We start from the raw sequence: 21,231 nt of genomic DNA, 5'->3' as shown, positions 1-21,231 counted from the left end.
TCTTCTGACAGTGTCCAGGAGGGGAAGCTCTGAACATTGGCGAGGAGGGAGCTCTCCCTATAACTTGAGCAGCCCCAGCTGAAGAGGAGCGGGCTGTCTCTGTCTTGCTGCCTGAATTTTGAGCAGCAATTCTGAGGATGGGTGGGCCGTTTCTTTAAAACCGTGCCAGGAAATGAATTGGGAAGGGGAAGTTGTTGGCCAGACATAGTGAGAAAGAGGCGGGGTACTTTAGGGATGATCTGGTTTTCCTTAGTCCAATGAAGTTCCTTGTTCAGTGTTAGAAGAAAGCAACTCTGAGATTCTTTGTCACTGACACAGGGCAGCAACCAACAACAGGAAGTGCAAGGGGGATTCTATGTTTGGTAGCAGGAGGAAGGAAAGCAGCGATGCTTGTGATTTGGTGCTGGCACCGGGGATTCAATAGGAAGCTCATATTTCCCTCTGAGACATTATGGTTCTGGTGCTGAGGGATACTGTGCTGCTGGATGACACATAAAACCTAGGTCCTATCTTGTGTTCATAAAGATCCCACGGCACTTTGCACAAGACGAGGTTTTTGCCTCGGTGTCTGGAGAAACAACTTGGGCTGCTCAGAAACATTTCAAGGAAACACTTTTTTCCCCATTGACTTCAGGGTGAACAGGATCGGGCCTTCAATTTATACCTCTTGAGACAGCAGCTGTTTAAGGAAGGACTGTTTAAAGAAGGGATACTATAGGGAGGATAGCTAGTGCTAGCTGAAAGGTGATGAGGGTAGCAAGGAGGGAAACAAATGAACATTTCATGCTGCACGAAAGGGATGACAAGGAGTAAATGACTAACGATGGGAAAGGAGCTATGTTACTGGGCTACCAGAAAATGTCTGATGATCAGGAACAATGAAATAGTGGAGCAAACTCTGTTGTGAGGTAATTACAGCATATCCCCCAGATGTGTTTTCGGTGAGGCTAGATATGTTGATGGCAATTAATGTTGGGTGCTTCCCCGCTGGAAGCAGAGGATTGGGATTGGCAATCGGAGTGGTCCTTCTCAACCCCTACACCAACCAGCCTGGGATTCTGCCCCCTGGGAAGTTTTCTGAACTCCAACAGTGATGTTTGGGAGAGCAGTTATAGCTGAATAGCGTGTTTCAGTGCTAAACATGAAGGCACCCCCGTGGCATGACAAAGAAGGAGCACAATTTCCTCATCTTGATAATAAAACTTCCCTATCCATTGTAAGGCTCAGCTAGTTTTATCAAGCAGTATGGGAATGCAAAGTGATACTACATCAGTATTGGATCAGTAAGTAATCTATCCATTTTAGGATTTTATACTGATGCCCATCATCACCGTATCTGAGCACCTTCCCTGTGAAATCACTTGCAATAGTGAGATCCCTAGAGGTCTTAGAATCATAGAATATCAGGGTTGGAAGGGACCTCAGGAGGTCATCTAGTCCAACCCCCTGCTCAAAGCAGGATGATCAGGGCGTTATCTTAAGTGCCTATACACAAATGCAAGAAGCCTGGGAAACTTTCCAAGCAGGGAGAACTGGAAGTCCTGGCACAGTCAAGGAATTATGCTGTGATTGGAATAACAGAGACCTTGTGGGGTAACTCACATGACTGGAGCACTGTCATGGATGGGTATAAACTGTTCAGGAAGGACAGGCAGGGCAGAAAAGGTGGGGGAGTTGCATTGTACATAAGAGAGCAGTATGACTGCTCAGAGCTTCAGTATGAAACTGCAGAAAAACCTGAGTCTCTGGATTAGGTTTAGAAGTGAGTCTTCTTGATGCAAATATCCCCATACACATCTGATGCATGACATTATAATTATATAAGCCACACCTACTTCCACTTCTTCAAGGAAGACAGGAGATGGAAGTAAACACTGCCTAGACTTCAGCTGCAGATGTTCATCGTACCCTAGCGTGAGGTGGCAGAGGTGATGTGAGTTAGGGTTAACACCGATACATGTTTTTTATTGAGCCAACCAGCCCTGACTGGAGGACTATTCTGAGCAGCATTACTGAATTTGGTGGGTTGATTTCATCAGCCATGGTCATCTCTTGGGCTTGATTCCCCACCGCCTTGCATCTTGTGTAGACGCTCACACCTGGGGCGAGTGAGTGTAAAAGACGGCCCGTCCGACGAGCGGGCATTTTACAATCACTGTGTGGTGGGTGTCAATCACAACACACGGCAGGGCAGAATCAGGCCTGTCACAGCCAAGGCACTGTTCAAACTTCGTGAACGCATCTACAGCACATCCCCCAGATGTGTTTTCGGTGAGGCTAGATATGCTGATGGCAATTAATACTGGGCGCTTTCCCGCTGGAAGCAGAGGATTGGGATTGGAAATCTGAGAGGTCCTTCTCAACCCCTACACTGACCAGCCTGGGGTTCTGGCCCCTGGGAAATTTTGTGACACAGCTGTCCTTGGGAGCATTCAGATTTAAAGGCAGGCACGGAGAAGGGCCCCCAGGAGAACAGGGGCATAGAAAAGGTAGAAGTTGCGTTAATTTGCATGGGAAGAAAAGGGGACATTTCACAATCCTCTGGGGGTCAGTGATTGAAGTGGTTTTGATAGCGAGCTGGGCAGGATGCAAACATTTCCTCAGACAACAAGGGGCCAGAGCCTCAGCTGCTGTAACTCATCACAGCTCTGTTGATGTCAGTGGACCGCTGACACATTACACCAACAGAGGATCTGGCCCAGAATCTAAGAAACAGGGAGCAAACAAGGCCAAATTCAGAGCTGGTGTAAACAGGTGCATCGCTATTGAAATCAATGGAGTTGCACCCGATCTGCATTTGGGCCAAAGTATTTAAGCAACCACGTGCTGAGTCAGCTGAATAGAGCTCATGCCCAGGGTGTCAGACGGCAGCGAAGGTACATTGAGGATGAACCACCGGAGGAGATTTTTAGACCGGGACGGGGTGAAGGGCCATGAGGAGGGGCAAAGCTGGGAACTGGTGAGGAGGAAAGGCTGCTGGGCTGGTATGCGGAAGCTAGTAACACTTACTGTTCTTTTCTAAGTCAGGTGGATTAGCCCAACCTCTCCCTGAGAGAAGTTTCTTTCCCACAATGAGAGGCTTTGGGCCAGATGTCTTATGCAGTGACATGCAGTCACCACACTGCAGGCAATTAGTCACTCGCAGACTGACTGAATACTGTGACACACTAAAAGCTCCTGCATCATAATCCCCCATGACTAATGACTCTGGGTATTCCCACATAGTCATAAACACGGGAACGCTCCAAAAGCGGGAGGTGCAAAGTTTATTGATGGCACAGCCAATCTGCAGCGCCAAAGAGTGCAGTTGTACCTCCGTGCATCTCTCGGTGTCCCTTTCAGAAGTACAGCGTAAAAGAAGGTTTCAGGGTAGCAGCTGTGTTAGTCTGCGGAAAAAGAAAAGGAGGACTTGTGGCACCTTAGAGACTAACAAATTCTTATGCTCAAATAAATTTGTTAGTCTCTAAGGTGCCACAAGTCCTCCTGTTCTTTTAGTGTGAAAGAAGTGGCACTAGGTCATTATTCAAATGCCCCTAAGGGTGGAGAAGGGATAGCTGAAATTGGGGTATATTGCACATTTAGCCTGTATAAAGAGCAAGCGTCAGACTCTGCTCTCTTTGAAGCAACAGTGGATCATAGTCTGTCCTGCACGTCTCAGGGATGCTGCACAGAACTTGCAGCCCATTGGGAGGAAGCCTAAGGTGGCTTTAAGCTGCTTTTGTGACCTCCCAACCCTTGGCCGCTCTGGGGCTCCTGGTGAAATTCAGACAGCCCTGGGGGCCTGTCTAAGTTATGGCAGTGTCCCTGGGCTATAGCACTGCCTGGAAACTCTGCCGCGCTGTGTTCTGGAGCCCCCATCCTGACATACCCCTCCCACCCCTAACCCTGCCCCAATGCACCCCCGACCCCAGGGCTTGTGAGGAGGTCATCGGAACACAGCTTTACAGCTGCCTACAACAGTACTTGTGCCTGGAGAATCCTTCCAAGGCCAGATCCAGATTCTTTAGGGTCTGTTTAAGTTGCTCCAGTCCTTTCACATGGCATACGGGAGCTGGAGCAGAAGTGAGGATCACACCTGGTAAGCTTTGCCAGTGACTTCAACAGAAGCAGGACCGAGTCCTAAACTTGTGATAGCCCTAAAACAATAGCATCTATACAGCACGTTTCACCTGCAGAGCGCATGCCAGACATGAACTAACTCATCTGCATAACACTTCTGGGAGGTCAGTCACTGTGTTACTCTACTCATTTTACAAATGGGGGAACTGAGGCACAGAAGGGGAAGCCCAAATTTTCAAAAGTGGCCTTTAATTTTTGGTGCCCCAGTTTTTAGGTACCTGATTTTAGTTAACTAGACGCATGATCGTCAGAGGTGCTGAGCACGCCTGGCTCCGAACCACGTGAGTGGAAGCTGTGGATGCTCAGCTTGCCTGAAAACCAGGCCCTCAGGTTATTTAGGGGCTTAACTCCCATTGTTTTCAATGAGCTCGACACCTCAGTATCTTTGTGAATCCTACCGTTATTGCTGGGTGCATCTCCCAAACCAACAGCCGTGATCGACGTGTGCGTCACTCAAACCCTTTTCCCTGGATGCAACTACCATGATAGCTGTGTCCAGAGCAGGCACCCAGTAACTGAGACACAAGCTGAGTCTACTTTGAAAATGTGGGCATTAGGTGACTTCCCAAAGGCCACAGATGGAGTCAGTGCTGGAGTCCAGATTAGAATTTAGGATTTCCTGATTCCTAATCATGCTCTATGAATAGTACTTAATGCTCATGGACTAAGATTTATAAGAACAGAGCCACATTCAGTCTGCGCTGAAAGCTCTTTTCCTTCCAGCAGGCTCATTCCACCTGGAAGCACCTGGTCGTTAATTGCAAGCTGGATGTACCTGAATCATTTGACAGCACGGCAGGTGAGTTCTACCCAAGATATAGGCAGCAGTAGGGCAGGTGGGGTCAACCTGGAAGTGCCTAGTGCATGCATAACTGCATGTTCCACCTAAAAGACTGGGAGATACTCTAATGGAGGTCTCCAAGAGCAGGCAAACAGTTAACTTGCTTTCCAGCTAGGAGAACAGCTGGAGCCTTATTTGCCGATTTCTCTGCGTGCCTGCAATGCAAGCTATTTTGTGAACTGCTGCCAGGAGCAATCAGGTAAGTGCAGGGAGAAATGCTCTGGCTCAGCCAGTTCTTTGATTCCAGAGTCTGATTCAGCAGGCACTTGGCATTTTGTAATTGCGGATATTGAACAAGGCAGCGTCCCAGCGGGGAAGAGATGATGCTCTTCTCCTCGGAACATGAAGAGCTCTCACAGCACCAGCCTCGGCTCTAAACCTTCCCCACAAGATGAACTGATGCCTTTGAGAGGGGCTTTGTGATTCACACCTTCCCGATGGCTTTTCGCAGACCACTTTCGCTTTCATCTGACAAGCCATCCCTTTGGACCTAGCTGTTTAAGCTGCTGCCTTCTGAATGAACCTGATCAATCAGCAAGCCAAGAATGGATTTCTACAATATTGGCAATTCAAATGCAAGGCTCGAGATAAAAAAAAGATTAAAAAGGCAGATTTAACGAACAGATTGCTGTCAAATGGGAAGACAGTAGACTCCTCCACCTCTGCCAACATCCTGGGTAGGGCAGAGTTGGAGAGATTCTAGTTCATTTCAAGCCAACACTGCTGATGTATGCTTAGGAGAGCAGGAAATGGGTGGTGGATCTGGAGTGTAACAATATGTAATTATTAGTCTTTGCATTTCAAGGATTATATTGCAGTGCATTTGGGCTTGCACATTCTTGGCATGTCCAAATGCAGTAGGGGAACATTTATGGGTTCGCTGTTATCTTTTCTCCTCTGCCTCCTCCCTATTGTATCCACTTGTTGACTCTCGTCTTACGTTTGTATTATATGCTGTTTGAGACAGAGAGTATCTTTTTACGGTGTGTGTGTCCTAGTACAACGGGGTCCTAATCCATGATTGGGACTTCTAGGTATTATTGCACTAAATAATAATAGGGCTGTAATAACTGGAGAGCTATGTTGCTCATCCGATTTCATGGTATGATGAAGCCCTGATCTCATTATTTCAGCCTCATGTCTCATGACTCTATATACTAATAAAGCACCAATCACCGTATAATCTAAATGCCCAAGGGCCCCATATTGTATTCAGCTACACAATGCATCTTCCACTGATTTCAGTAGGGGTTGCACCAGGTCTCAGATCAGAATTAGGCTCCAAATACAGATTTTTTCCCCCTCCTAATAGGACAACACTCTCTGCTTGGTGCTTGGTGGGGTTGTATTCCATAGGATGGCTTGTCTTTTGAACGAGGTACTTATGGGGGAATATGGCTTATTAGCCGGGGCGTCACTGTCTGTACTGAGGGATGGTTGATGGGGGCAGATGAGTCTTGCATTATGTTCTACCAATTTTCCTGGCTCCTTTCTGAAAACACCTAGGAGCAGGTCCTCTCCTTCCAGTCCATTCTCTGTGCATAAGACCCAGAGGAAGTGTAAACATCTCCTCTGGCACAGAACCCGTGTAACCGGCTCCTAAGCCAATCTCCAGCATAAGAGGCGCGTCCGGAGTGGGGAGGAGCCAGGGGTGGAGTTTGCTGTGCTCTGGCTATGGTCATCTAGCAGATAGGCCCTTGGGGGCTCTTAGCAACGGGTGGATGTTAGAGCAGCTCTCATCTGCAAACCCCCAGTGTGCTGTTAGTGGGAGACATGCGATGGATTTCCAGCAGAGATTGCGGACTCTGGTTTGGACCTCCCTTGAAAAGGTAGCATACAAAGACCCCTGTTGAATCTATACAATCTCAGGCAACATTCCCTTCTCATCCCCTTTCCTTAGGGGCAGCTGACTGTTCGCTTTTATCTCCTAACCCTTGGGTGTTTGACTTGGGAGGATGGGCGGCAAAGCTCAGTCACAGCTCATGCAGTGGAAGTGAGAGAGCAGGACGCGTTTCCAGAATCTAGTGAGCGCATCTGAAAATGTGGCTGTAAACATTTTTGCTGACCCCCTCCCCCAATCTGTTGCTCCCATGGGCCCCTTGTTTACCCTGCCCTTTGTGGAAGAACCAAGCCTGGCTGCTAGGGATGAAATCCTGCTCCCACTAAAGCCAGGAGCAAAACTCCCATTGACTTCAACAGGCCAAGATTCCACCCCCAGGGACTCATTTTCAGAAACCCCAGATGATGTTGATGGGAGCTGAGGGTGCTCAGTTCCTGAGACAGTCAGTCCCTGGGTGCTGCCACTTTGCTTATCTTTGTCCCACCCCACCCAGGCTCTTAGATATCAGCAGAGAAAGCAAATTACAAATCCGAGCAAACTAGACAGAGCTGGTGAAAGCCCATCTCTTTATTCCCTATTTTCCTTTATTGCAGCTGTAACCTGTATTCAAGTGGGTTTGCACCTCTCCCCGCCCCTTTAACTTCCTTTGTTCTACAATAAAGGGGAAACCAGGTCCAGTTCAATGGGACTCATGCTTCTAAATCTCCTGGGTGCTTGTGAAAACTCCCTCTTGGCATTTTAAGGTCATGAAACAAAGTGCTGAATTGCAAAACTAGCTGAATTCTCAGCCGGTTCACCTGCCCAGGGCCCAGACCTGTAGGCTGCTGAGGAGTGCAGCTTAGCACCTGTGCATATCCACTGAGCTTCCAGAGGCCCTTAATATGGGGTGCTGATAGAAAAGAAGTGGCTTCTAACTGAGTCAGTTAAGCTGCAGCTCCCATGGGCTCAAAATATAATGCATCTCGGTTTAAGTGAGACGAGGAGCTGAAATTCTTCAGTGTCTCTATTAGAAGGAATTTGGCATCTACCATGAAAAAAACTCAGTGGGACGAGGAGTTCCCGTTAGGTCTTGGTGCACCAGGGAGATGTTCTACTACATGGTTCTTCAGCTTTCGCTGCCCCATGGAGTTCCAAAGCTACTCAGCCATAGATGAGATGCATTTGAGATGGGTTTGCGCCACAGCATTCAGACGGAGGCCCACACTGAGGACCATCTCTAATGCAGAGATACAGGTTTGTTACAGCTGTCATGAAGACGAGATATACAGGATGTCTACAGACACACACTGAGTAGGCCAAATCCTGCCCTCTGCTACACTTGTGTGTCACACTAGGGACTGGGGAGGCTGGGAAGAGGCTACCAGGCTCAATCCTGGTCCTGCTAAAGTCAATGGGAGTTTTGCCATTGATTTCATTTGTAACAGGATTGGGCCCATAGTGATTCATAACAAGCTTTAGGCAGCAGCCTGACCCAAATGGATCCCCAGGCCCCATCGTGTAACTGTGCCCTTTCTTTCTGATTTAACCCTACTCATATCAGCTGAAAGGATTTAAATGTCAAGACATTTAAAATCCATCTCTATTAATACACAGGTCACACAAGGTGTGGCTTCTGGTATTATACGAGCATGCAATACATAAACCAGTGTCAGATCCTCAACTGGTGTAAAGCTGCTGGACTCTATTAAAGTCAGCGAGGCTATGCAATTTGCATCAGCTAAGGATTTAGTCCTAGGAGGCTCTTTGCCCTCACCTACTTGGGCACAGTTAACTTCACACAGTAGTTATACACTGGGGTTACTCATTCCACTGACTTCTGTGAAGTTAGTTTCTCCTAAATCACACCATGATGAGAAGAGAATTAGGCCTTGTAGGTTTGGGCTGTTATGAATGCTGGCCTGGGTTTCTCTTACATGACTGTACCCAAGATGGTGGCCAGAGCTAGCAGGCCCTATGGCTGATTGGACCAACATAAAGATGAGTTTAGAAACTGAAATAAAAATAGAATGGCCTCCTTAGTCAACTGCATGAATGGAGCTGACGGTCCTTCATTCATTACTAGAACAAATCAATCACATATTTATAATGGGCTTCTTGCCCAATATTTTTGTCAAGTGAAAGCTTTTAAAATAATCAAGGGACTAGAAAACCTCGGAAGTTCCTGACTCTAATTTCCACAAGAGAAAGCCAAGTTGTGACACTGATTAACTCTTGCTGGTGCCGGTAGAATTAGAACTTATGGTAGAATGGCCAGAGAAATACAAGACTGAGGTTCTAATGGGGAAGATGGTCAAGACCTTAAAGATGGGTCCCTACATAATCCGTGTCTTTTCCTTTGGTCTCTCATTCTCCCTCTTGCCTTTATTATTATCAATGATTTACAATACAGTAATGCCCAGCAAGGATCAGGGGCCCTTGGTGCTAGGTGTTGTACAAACACTTATTACAAAGACAAGCCCTGCCTCAAATTAGGTGCACAATCTAGTTTCCTGTTTCTCATTCACTGGATCAAAGCAGCAGGAAGGGAAAAAAAAAAAACAAATGGTTCAGAACCCGTTAGGACATGTACAATGTGTTATTCTCCCTGGGTTCCAGTGCACCCTTACAATCTGTCTGGAGTCAGGGATGGTCGGGAGCTGTGCTGTCCAGCGACCACACAGCAGCGCAAAATGCAACTCGGACTCCCAGCTCCTCCATTGTGCTGGGGAAGGAGGAAGTTGCTTCACCCTCTGTGGCAAAGCAGCTTGCTCCCTGCGTTGTGCACCTGACCAGTGACTCTGGCCCGCGAATGGGAAGACGACAAAGCTAGGGCCTCCTTCATTCCCTGCTCTCTCCATCCATCCCCGTCCATTGGCTCATGCCGAATAGCCCCTCTTCTTCCTCACCCCAAGAGCGGGCGTGGCAAATTGAGCAGGGGAGCAAGAGCGGTGACAATCCAGCCCCTTCTTTTCTATAGGTGCTTGTGGCCTCATGTGCGCTTCACCCGCAAAAGTCACCTGTGATAACTTGGAAAACGCCCCCTCGCTTAACCCAGGGACTGAAACAGGAATTGGCACACAGGGCAGTCACCTTTTTTTTGAACAATGGTCGATGTTTTGATCATTAGGGACTCCGTTAATTAAGGGCTCTGGTCTGAGCCTGTTTCTTTTTCTCTCACTGGTCGTTTCTATAGCCTCGCAGTGACTCCAGTGAAGTGAACCTCAAAGTGCTAGCATGAGATTGAAAGGAAATTGGCAACCACGCCATGTCCTCCTCTCCACCACCCCCCCTTCACTTTGCTGGGTTTGTCCTCCTGATGTTATTTATGAGATCTCTCTCTCTCTTTCCGTCCTTCTCCTGACAGACAGGAACTGTGCCTGTGGGTTTGTTACTGTTACTCAGGAAATAGGCAGTGGTGTAATTCGATGTTATTAGAACCATAGGGTTAGAAAGGACCGCAAGGGTCAACTAGTCTAATCCCCTGCCAAGAGGCAGGTTTTGTTGTGTCTAACAAACCCTGCTTGTTCAAATCAAATTTGTTGCGTGCAGGATTTGTTGTGTGGGATATTCCACACCGGAGACCCTGGAAAGGCAGCTGGGACTTTCTTGATGTAGCCTGAAGAAGGGGGGACATTCTGAGCGGCGAAATTATCACCTCCGCTGAGCCCATTCTATTCAGGATGTCATATCAGGCTCAGCAGACTCACACAGGCCCCCTCCACCGAGCGCAGATACAGCCAAATGTGTCCATTAAGCATGGAAGGGGGAAGTGAAGGCAAGACAGCGCAACCCCCTCCTTCCTGAGTCAATGGGAGCAGTTTGGTCAGTGTTGTGCAGGGTTTGGGGGTTCAGAGCGGATTGGGGCAGCTCGACCCGGCATCATCTTGGGGAAATCGCTGCTCTGTATTTGCAGTGGATTTCTGCTCCGTGCTAATGATGCTCCCTGCAACAGTGACTCCCCAGCCATGGCTGCGCCCCATCCGATTTGCAGAGAAGGGCAGGACAGCAAGGGCAGGCCGACCAATGAGAGCACGGCTGTAGAGCGAGGTGAGGTACAAATGGCTCTAAGGGGCTGGGGAGACAGGAGTTACTGCACCCCTTGAAAAGGGGCAGCTTTCTTCCCCCTTTGCCAGCGAGCAGGAAATCTCTGCACCTCTCAATCACTTGCTAATGGGGGGGGGGGGGAAGGAGTATCCAGAGCAGGGGTTGTGCGCCACAACAGACCCAAGATCCAGGATTTGCCAAACAAGTGGGCGCGTGAGGGCCTCACTCCTCCCTCCTCCTTACTCAGTTGATTAAAACGAGGGCAGAGTGCAGCTCATTGATTTCACAGAGCTAGATTCTTGCTCGTTTTAAAGTGCGGTCAGATTATTTTTAAAATATAACATGTATTTTCCGCCCAGACTTCACAACGACCAAACAGATTTGGCTCCGAATTTACTCATGGGTGGGGAGAATGCGAACGTGAAGTGTTCAAACCCAGTGACCATTTCAGAAGACAAGAGAACACATGAAAACAGGAGCCCACTAGAATATTAAAGGGCCCAACCCTTACGTCCTTATTCGGTTTTAACTCCACGCTGAACTCGTCTATATGGACAGATAACACGTGGCATTCTACAGCCTGACACACAGACACTGCCAGTGGGCACGCACAGACACTCCCACTTTAGTGAGCTTTGACCTATTCCTGTTTCAAAGTGGAGTAGGTCACAGTGCACAATGAGTGTGTGGTAACAGGGTCCACAGGGCTAGTTAGCGCATGGCCGGCTACTACACTGTAGCTTTACATCCCAGACTGCCGCGCACTAACTGTCCATATAGACAAGCCCCCTGGCAGAGTCCAAACTCAGTCATCCAAGTCAGTTCGGCCTGGGAAAAGGCCAAGTAAACACCGAGGAAAAGTTCTGAGATTGTTTTTCTTTTTAAACAAAACCTAACACTGGGACCGAAGGTATCTCCCGCTGTCCTGGCAAAGGCTAAATGTAAGCAGTTTGGGCCAGCTTTACAAAGGTAAAGCACCTAAGTGTGTGAGGCACCTAACTCCCATGGGCTTTCAGTGAGAGTTAGGTGCCTTACACACTTAGGGTGCTTTTGAAAATCCCACTGGCCCTGTCTTCATCTTTGTACACCTGGCTCTTGGATGATGATCCCGCATGAATTCAATAGGTGTTTGACTATTAATGACTTCAATGCATAATCGCGTTGGATTTTGACCCGCTTTTCTGGTTTTGATTTAATTAAGTATTCAGGGTGCTGATCAAGCGAGTCACCCATATCTTGTCAGGTGTCTCTCCTTATTTAGCCCTCAGCTTCTCCACACAGTCTATAATCTCCTGTTCTCCAGGGAGCTACAGAAACATTTGCTTTAGTGAACACAAGCCACCCCCTAAACCTAAGCTAATGTCTGTTCTAAAAATTATAGGGACAGGTTTCTTTACAGTTTCTTGAGTAAGATCTTGCTGAACTAACAGAAATACCTGTTCACATTCTTAAAATAGAAGATCAGAGGGTGCATTCTTCGCAGTTGGGCTGTATATAGCTTGCCTTCCTTTGTAAAGAGGAATTGCTGTCTGGAGTGAACCAACTAGTCTTTCTGGAACTCAAAAAGTTGAAGAGAAACTATGTACCCTCGACCACATCCTCACCTCATGTAAAACTGCATAGTTCCATTGTCTTTTAGCTGCGGATCTAGTCTTCTATCTATCTATCTATTTGCCTTTCTGTCTCCATCTAACCTGGATGTCTAATCTGCCAATTCCCATAGCATCTAGGTGCCACATTAATGAAGCTGATCAAAGTCCTGCTCTTTTAAAAAACAACCCAAAATTTCAGCTCAATTCTTCTGCCAGGTTAGTGGCTTTGGTGATTGGGTTTCACACAGTGGCTTCCAGAAAAAGAGAGACAGAGAAAGACAAAAACAACGTGCGTAGGGTGGAATGTTGAAGTGGGGGTGTCTGTAAGTACCTAAACAAGGAACAGAAATTTGATAATAAAGGCATCTTCAATCTAGCAGTCAGAGGTATAACAAGCTCCAATGCGTGGAAGTTGAGCTCAGCAAACTCAGACTGGAAATATTTAACAGTGAGTATAATTAACCACCGGAACAATTTACCAAGGAGTGTGGTGGTGTGGTTCTCTAATCCTGGCAATTTTAAAACAAAGACTGGATATTCTTCTAGAAGATCTGTGCTCCAGTTCAAAGAGAAATTAACTTCAGGGAAGTTCTATGGCCTGTATTATACAGGAAGCCAGACTAGGTGATCACTATGGTCACCTTCAGGTCTTAGAGTCTATGAATCTAGCAGGTTCAGGCCCAGATTCAGCAAGGTGCTTCAGCATATGTGTAACCCACACACCTCTTGGGTGTGGTGCATCTAATGGCACCGAGACCACTTAGAGAGAGATATAAAATGAGTCTGCTCTACAGCCTGAGCTAACAGCCAGTTGGCTTTAGCTCATGGACTAAGCTCCAGAGGTCCCCGGTTCAATCCTGCCCACCAACGACTGGGGTCTGTTGATGTTACATATGCACATCTTCAAACATGCGAGTAACCCCACTGAGATGACTCAGAGGCTTAAAATTACATGCAGGCTTAAATAACGAGAAAAACTGGGGCCTAGGAGAAAAAAGCGTGTTCACTTGCAGCGTCTAAAGGAACTAGAATTTGAGTAGCTTAGGCAATAAGTTGTGGGTTTACTCAGTCATTATTCATAGATTTCAGGGCCAGAAGGGACCACTGTGGTCACCTGCTCTGACCTCCTGTATAACACAGTCCATAGGACTCCCCACTCCAAGTCATTTCGAGATCAGATCTTTCGATTTCTTCACTGACCACCCAACGCCACTGAAGAAAGCAAGCCTTCCGCCGTGCTAGTTCTTCCCCTGGGAAACCCAGCTGAGAATCCCTGGACAGCAAAGCCCGCTACTAAAGGTCAAGCCTCCTGTTTCTGTGTGTGCCAGGAGAGCTCATCACCGTTGTCTTTAGTGATGTGCTTAATTGCTTTGGCTGGCGGGCAAAGAAACGTTTGTAAAGCTTTTCATTATTGAATCTTCTTCAAGCAGGACAAAGGGTCTGCGCTCCTTTACACAGGCGCTCCTTTACACAGGCGCTGCAAGCCATGGTCAATTTCGCCTGCAACATTTACTTATGACAATAAGCCTTGTTTGCCAAGTCATGAGTGCACTGGGGTGCATTGAGCTGGGAATACTTTTCTCTTCCCCACCCTCCAAAATTCTTTTAACCTTAGCAACAGCTATTGTCACGTCGGGAAAAGACCAACAAACCAGCGCCCCGGCAGCTTCGTGACAACACACATGGAAAGCCATTTGCCTCTCACCACTGGTTTTCTTAACTATCTGGTTCTACTAGATGAGAAGCTTTGCAATTTGGTTAATGCTGTAATTTTGAGGTTTCCTGCTGTTGGCTAAATAATCAACACAACCCCACTGCAGCAAACCAAATGGGCTTTTAAAAAATGGCATACACATCTAAAGGGTCGTTCACACTTCTTGCAGAATTTGGATTTGTTTATGCTGAGGCTAGTGGGCCCTAAAGACGTCCTGTTTTCATGGGTGTACGAACTGCCAGTTTAGTAATGCCCAGGGACTGAACCTTCAGAGCTAGGATCTACATCTTGAGACAGGATGAAGGCCCAGAGCCCTCAAGGTATTCAGGCACGTAAATGCCATTAAAATCAACAGGAATTAGTCATTACTTTTGAGGATTGGGGCCTAATTCCGACTCAGGTAACGTGCTGAACAGTGAGTTGCCCTGGGAGTTAGGTCTGCTGAGTACAGGGCTTTGGAGGGGCTGATTTTTAATATAATTTACATTAAAAATAGTTTTTTCCACTTTTTCCCCCCCAAGAATCAGAGTTTACAACTGGGTGAACAGTGGGAAAATACGTTCACCGAATCCAAATCCCCCCATCCATCCAATAGTATTTGTACCCCTTTTGATTTGATTCTCCACAAGGTGGCCAGAGGAACGTTTGGAAAGAACTTTTTATCCATGTAGGTTGGGTGGTTATTTGTGTGTGAACTTTCTTGCCGGGGGTTGCACAAGAAGTGGTGGCAGGACGGGTGCAGAATTTGCAACAGGAAGGTGCAGTCCAGTACAGCAAGAAGAATTATGCTCCAGATGTCTTTAAAATATTGGTGGACCATCTAGCCATTCACTTGGTTGCGCTGAGCATTGAATTTACTCCGGATAAAACACCCAACAGCAATAGCCAAGGGATTGGGGTGAAAAGTTGGTGTACTAGCAGGTGCAACGATCTTCTCTCGTGGTTCATTCACATTTGTAAAGGCACCAAGCTAAGAGCTCAGCAGGCTAACGTCCTTCCTTTAGCTACAGAATGGTTATCGGAGGGGTAGCTGCAATGGAAGCTTTCCATCAACAGGCCTCAGTCATGACCTAGAGGGAACCCTCTTAGGGGTGAGAGGTTAGTTCAATCTCCATGGCTCATTGACTTCTTGGCTTCTTTTCCAATTAACATTGGCAGCTATTTGTGGCACAAGTCTCTGGCCAGTTATTTATTACTGTTGATATATCACTCTAATCACTCACGGTGCTTTACAATAAACCCCCCCACCCTGAAGAGCCTGGAGCACTGAGGCAGAAATGGGTAACAACCTAGGGAACAAACAGAAAGAGCAACGTGGTCATGACATCTGTAATGAGTCATGGAACAGATGGGTCTCAGGGTGGTCTGGGAGGGAGATTGCTTGGCAAATATTAATTGAGAGGCTGTTCCAAGCATGAAGGGGACCATGTGAAAGAAGCCATGGAGCTAGGGTGGACAATGGAAGCAGTGGGTGGGTGGACCATTTTCATGGTCACAGCGTTTAAGACCAGAAGGGACCCCTAGATCTATATCACAAGCCACAAACACCATGCAGCAACCACACACTAAACCCAACAATGGAAATGAGACCAAAGTAAATGAGACCTACAGAAGACTAGACTATTAAGTGCCACAGGCAGAGAATAGGAGCTGCTTTCCTCTGCTCCAGGGCGGTTGGCCAGTAAACTATTTTTCAGTAGCCTGATTCTGTAAGGTATAGAAGATCCCAAACTCTTCTCATCATTTATCACCCCAGCTTCATCATCGCAGCTGAGAGACCGAGGCACTGACAATTAAAAAGCAACATCTGCTGAGTGAGGAATTTCTGCTGCAATCTCTTTCTCAACGTTAGGCTGAAGCCAGCGGGTTTTTTGCTTCCTTTCCAATACAGCGCAACAACAACTAAAAGCTTCCCCCAGCATTTCCCTGCCTGCCTTTCCGTGTTCATTATTTTGTTCCCCAATTAAGGGGGCTGAACCAAACCAGCTGGCATCCGAAAACGTCAGCTGGTCGCTGCTACTTACTGAGTTCGCAGAGCAGTGGTCAGACTCGCCGCTCTCAAAGAGGATGAAGTCCTTTATGAAAACTGCAATGGCTCTCATGATGAAAGACATGAAGAGATGCATGTGGATGTAATTTCGAGTGCAGTGCAGTTTTCTGTTGTGGGGTGGGAGAGAGAGAAAAATAGCATTTTTAAACATCAGGACTTCATCTCAATACATTACTCTTCTGGCCAGAATGTGTTGTGAAAAACTTCTGCTTTATCCAGAATATTTCTGATTTGAGTGTTTTGCCAAAAAGTTGACATTGTCAGCAGGATAAACTCCATTTTCTGAACAGCTCAAGCCAAAATTAATAAATATTTGCATACTTTATACAGCAATGTGGCTTATATTTTAACTTTAAAAGATATAAGTTAGGGTAACTGACATTAAGAGCAACACTGGGCTTATTCCATTCCATAGGCTTTAGCAGATTATGACGATCTATCTGGATCAAGGAACTCTGGGGTTTTCAAGTGACATTTCCCAGCAATTAAAAGCAAGAGGTCTAATATCCTGGAGATGTGCAAGTTTTACAGGCATAAATAACATAATGGGCCTGATTCTCAGTCACTCTGTTCCTGCGCTGGGGACTGGGATGACGTGAGTGTGGGGCAAAGATCGTTCTCCATATGCTGGAGCCGTGAAGGTATCTGTCCAGCCCAGGTGTAAGTTACATCAGCCTCAGGGCTGCTCTAATTTATGCCCTGCTTCTTCCAGCTCCTTGTAGGCTCTAGTGCAGTGCGGTGTGGCCACAGTCACAATCCACCCCCAAAGCAGGGGGCTGGGAGCAGTGGTGGTGTAGAGCCCCTGTACCCATTCTGGGCTTGTCAGGGAGGCATTGTGAGTGGCGGTATTCTCCAGGGGTTGTTTCTGCTTGCTTTAATGTCATTTTGTGCTGCCACAGATGCATAAAAAGGTCTTAGTTTAACTAAGAATCAGGACTAATCAGCCAACCTTAAACAAACCTCTTAAGGAACATCTGTTAAGATCAGATGGATCGTTGCAGGGCATACCTTGCCATACACTTCTGTCATACACTTGTCTTCTAGTACTGTGCAAGGTCAACTGGAGCCGGTGGACAGACTACTCTGGAGCATTAAAATATCTCATTTCATACAAGGAGTCTCTTAGCTTGTGGAATACTCTCCCTAGGGAAATGGTGGAAGCCCTGTTGCTTGGTACAAGATTGGGGAAAAGCATTAGAACTAGATACCCTTCTGCATTGGCTTTAGGGGATGGACTACAGAATCTAGCAAGTCTTTTTCATCTCCAGGTTGTTTGGTTCTCCGCTATTCTCTCTATTCAGTAAAAGCTCATCGGACATTGCAAGCCTCTAAGATCTCTGCCCATTGTCCTACGGGAAACAGCTGCAAATCAGACACCAAAACTGGCCCTTGGGCTTCCAAAAGCAGCCCCCAGCCTTGAGTCCTCCACGGTAGGCATATTGCACCATCACCATAATATTGTGTGGTTGCTCTATATCCAGCGGTTAAAGTAGGTCAGAAGACGCTGGAGGACAGCTCTGCCTGTTTCTAAGGCACAGGTGGCATTCTGCTTAACTGAGCTATGTGGTGCACAAGATTGGGCTTGCATGTCCCAATGCCAATGGCGCAGTTCAAATGCCACACAGATGAGTCACCCCAAAATGTGTGACTGCGTCCTTCTTGGAGAAAACTTCAACCATATGTGTCCCTCCACTGCCACCAGCCACCCTTGCTCTGGAAAGGGGTTGCCGGGCATTCCAAATGCAAGGCACTCGCAAATCTATAGCCAAGAATCTGCTCAGGTCCTCGGAATTAAACAATCTGTTTCCCCACCCCTGCACATTCCCTTCCCCTCCATGCCCAGGTTCTCACCTGAAGAGGCACAAAATAATCATAGCTGCAGTGAGAGCAATGAGAGATAAACTATATCCGATGGTGTAACCGGTCTTCACTGTGTCATAGAACGTCGGCTGCCAACATAGAGAAAAGAGGCAATGATTAGGTCTTTTAGGAGCCATCAAAGATTCCTCCTTAATAAACACTTCATACAATACCCCTCACTAATTCCTAGCTCACCATAGTGAAAACACCCTTTTCAGGTGTAAAATGGCAGAAGGCATGATCTAAAACCCATTGAAGCAAATGGAAACAATGCCATTGACCCCAAGAGGTCTTTGATCAGGCCCTAATTATGCAGTGATTTGACAAGGAAAAGGACCCTACAGAATGCAGTATTTATTTATTTAACCATAGAAGTGGCTACATGGTGATATTAATGCAGAAGGGGAATGCTGCACACTTAGTAATACAGGGCATTGGCAACAGATCACTTTGGTTCATCCACTAACACAGGGTGTGAGATGGTTTCATTTAATCAACACAGACTGGGGATAGAGCTGGGATGAAAATGGGTTTTATTTCTACAGAAAAAAGACGATGACTTTTTGGCAAAAAATCAAACCCCAAAATACGTTGGCTGAAAACACAAATATTTTGATTCAGAAATGCTCGTGTGGTGCTTCATTGGAGTTGTAGTTTGGTTGCTTCATGTTTCCATTCTCCTCTAGAGGCTGGGCTCCCCAAATGTACTACATCTTCCATGATGCACCACCGTCTCCCCTCCTGGAGAGGGGAGGTGGCACATCCTGGGAGTCTCTGATCCTGGGGCATAATGGAAGATGTTGGCCAGGTGAGGAGGTGTGTCGGCATTCTAGCCCCCAACTCTACAGATCGGGAAACTAAGACAGAGTTAACATGATCTACCCCAGGCCACAGAGGGAATTGGGAACTTGGCTGAGTCCTGTGCTTGGGTCACTAAACCATTACTCAGACTAAAAGAGAAAGGGATTATGTTCTGTTAATAAAAGCTAGGGATTGCACGTCAGGACTCCGGGGTTCTGACTCTAGCTCTGCCATTGACTCTCTGTTGGATGTTAGGCAATTTGTTTAATCTCTCCATGTCTCCAGTTCCTTGGGAACACCACCACTTATATCACAGGGGGGTTGTGAGATTAATTAGCGTGGACCAGATTCTGATCTCTATTACGGCAGGGTAATTGCAGAGATAACTACATTGACTTCAACTGAGTAACTTCCACATTTACCCCAGTGTAACTGAGATCAGAGCGAGTCCATTGATGTTTGTAAAGAGCCCGGAGGACATCAGATGAAATGTGATATAACGCAGTGTTAGTAGTATTAACTCTATGAGCACCATTGCTCTGAAAATGCATTCAGCAATTGTAGCGATTCTGTAGAACACCAGGGGACTGATTTGCTCTACATTTGTAGGCCACATTTACACACACATTCAAGGCAGTTAACAGTTTGCACACTTAGGCCTTTATCCAATAGTGAGCGTGATTAATCACTGGAACAATTCACCAAGGGTTATGGTGGATTCTCCATCATTGGCAATTTTTAGATCAAGACTGGATTTTTTTTTAAATAGATGCTCTGGTTCAAAAGGAATTATTTTGGGGAAGTTTTATGGCCTGTGTGATACGGGAGGTCAGACTAGATCAGGGGTCTCAAACTCAAATGACCATGAGGGCCACATGAGGACTAGTACATTGGCCTGAGGGCCGCACCACTGACCACCCCTCACCCCCCGCTGGCTGCCCTGGCCACGCCCCCACTCTACTCCTTCTGTGAGGCCCCGCCCCGCCTCTTCCCACTTCTTCCCTGCCCCCATTCCAACCCCTTCCCTGGGCTGCCAGAGTTCAGGAACAAAGTCTTCCAAAAAGCGCTTATGCATATTTCATACTTTTCATGTTGTTTTTGAGTTGTGCTTAGTAGACATTAAAAATTCAGGAGATGTTCAAGCCTGGATGACATCACCCTAGGGTGGACCTCACGTCTCACTGGCTGATACACTCCGTCTTCCTCCCTCTTTCGAATCCTCCCTCTCCCTGCCCCCAAAAGTGATAACCAACTCAACAAATCACTTCTATTCATCTTCACAGTTGGGTAACGTACAGCATGTTAGCGGCTAAGCCGCATTTGGGCTCAAGCGGCATCACAAAGCAGTGTGAGTCAAAAGAAAATAATTAAGAGCGAATTAAAAGAACACAATGTGTGTTCTCTTGGTAACGAAGCATTTATGCAATGCTGCAATCCTTTGGGTCTTCAAAGCCGGTAACAGGAATTCCCAAATCCCCTTGTGGTCAGAACACAAACTAGAATTCTTAAAGGAGGCCTTTCGCATTCCTGAGCCGTAACAATGGGTTTCCAAACTTGGAGCCCGGGCCTTAAGTTTTGATCCTAGAAACAAGACACTTGAAGAGGTGAAGCTGTGGTGGGCCCCAGCAGCTGACTAAAGCTCCCTCTTCAATAGGGCACTGATGTTCTTTGTGCAAGTCTCCTTTAGCGTTTTCTGTCGGATTTGGCCGTTATTAAGGCTAGCTAAGCCCTCTTGAGATTTTCCATGTAATCACTTGATTCTCTCGGTAATGTGGGAGTACTGGGAGAGACTTAGGAGCCATAAGGGCTAGATACAAGTGTCTGTTAATATAGAGATGCTTTTATTACTAGGCCTCCTGTTGCCTAGCAATCACTTATGCTGACACAGGCAGTAATGCAGGGAAAGACATGCATACAGTGGAGCTGTGTTTATGGGAGACAAAAGCATGGATCCAGTCACATCTCACGCTTCACTAGTACAGCCTACCGGCCGACTCCAAAGCTAAGATTTTCAAAGTTGACTAGGGGATTTAGCCACACAGCTCCCATGAATTTCAATGGGAGTTAGGCGGCTAAATTTCCTAGTCAGCTTTGAAAATCTCAATCCAGGTCTCCTTGTGTCAGCTGGCTATGATTGGGAACCCTCTTAGGGGTGAGAGGTTAGTTCAATCTCCGTGGCCCATTGACTTCTAGGCTTCTTTTCCCATTAACATCGGCGGCTATTTGTGGCACAAGTGTCTGGCCAGTTATTTATTACTGTTGATATATCACTCTAATCATTCACGCTGCTTTACAATAAACCCCCTGCCCTGAAGAGCCTGGAGCACCGGGGCAGAAATGGGTAACGACCCAGGGAACAGACAGACAGAGCCATGTGGTCATGACATCCGT

The 21,231-nt window shown here is 46.9% G+C and overlaps 1 protein-coding gene across 1 annotated transcript in view; it reads right to left on the bottom strand.

Moving 5' to 3' along the window:
- Positions 1 to 21,231, bottom strand: part of LOC125631161 (vasoactive intestinal polypeptide receptor) — a 199,132-nt gene that overhangs the window by 37,803 nt on the left and 140,098 nt on the right. Inside the window, exons 5-6 of the mRNA XM_048837429.2 lie at positions 18,031 to 18,128; positions 16,154 to 16,286 (exon numbers count right to left, since the gene is read on the bottom strand). Of these exons, the coding sequence (XP_048693386.1) occupies positions 16,154 to 16,286; positions 18,031 to 18,128 (231 nt within the window). The remainder of the gene's footprint in view (positions 1 to 16,153; positions 16,287 to 18,030; positions 18,129 to 21,231) is intronic.

Source organism: Caretta caretta, chromosome 2, assembly GCF_965140235.1.
Source record: "Caretta caretta isolate rCarCar2 chromosome 2, rCarCar1.hap1, whole genome shotgun sequence".
NCBI classification, from domain to species: domain Eukaryota; kingdom Metazoa; phylum Chordata; order Testudines; family Cheloniidae; genus Caretta; species Caretta caretta.
Note: the sequence above shows the minus strand (reverse complement) of the source record. Positions and strands in the feature narration are given on the sequence as shown.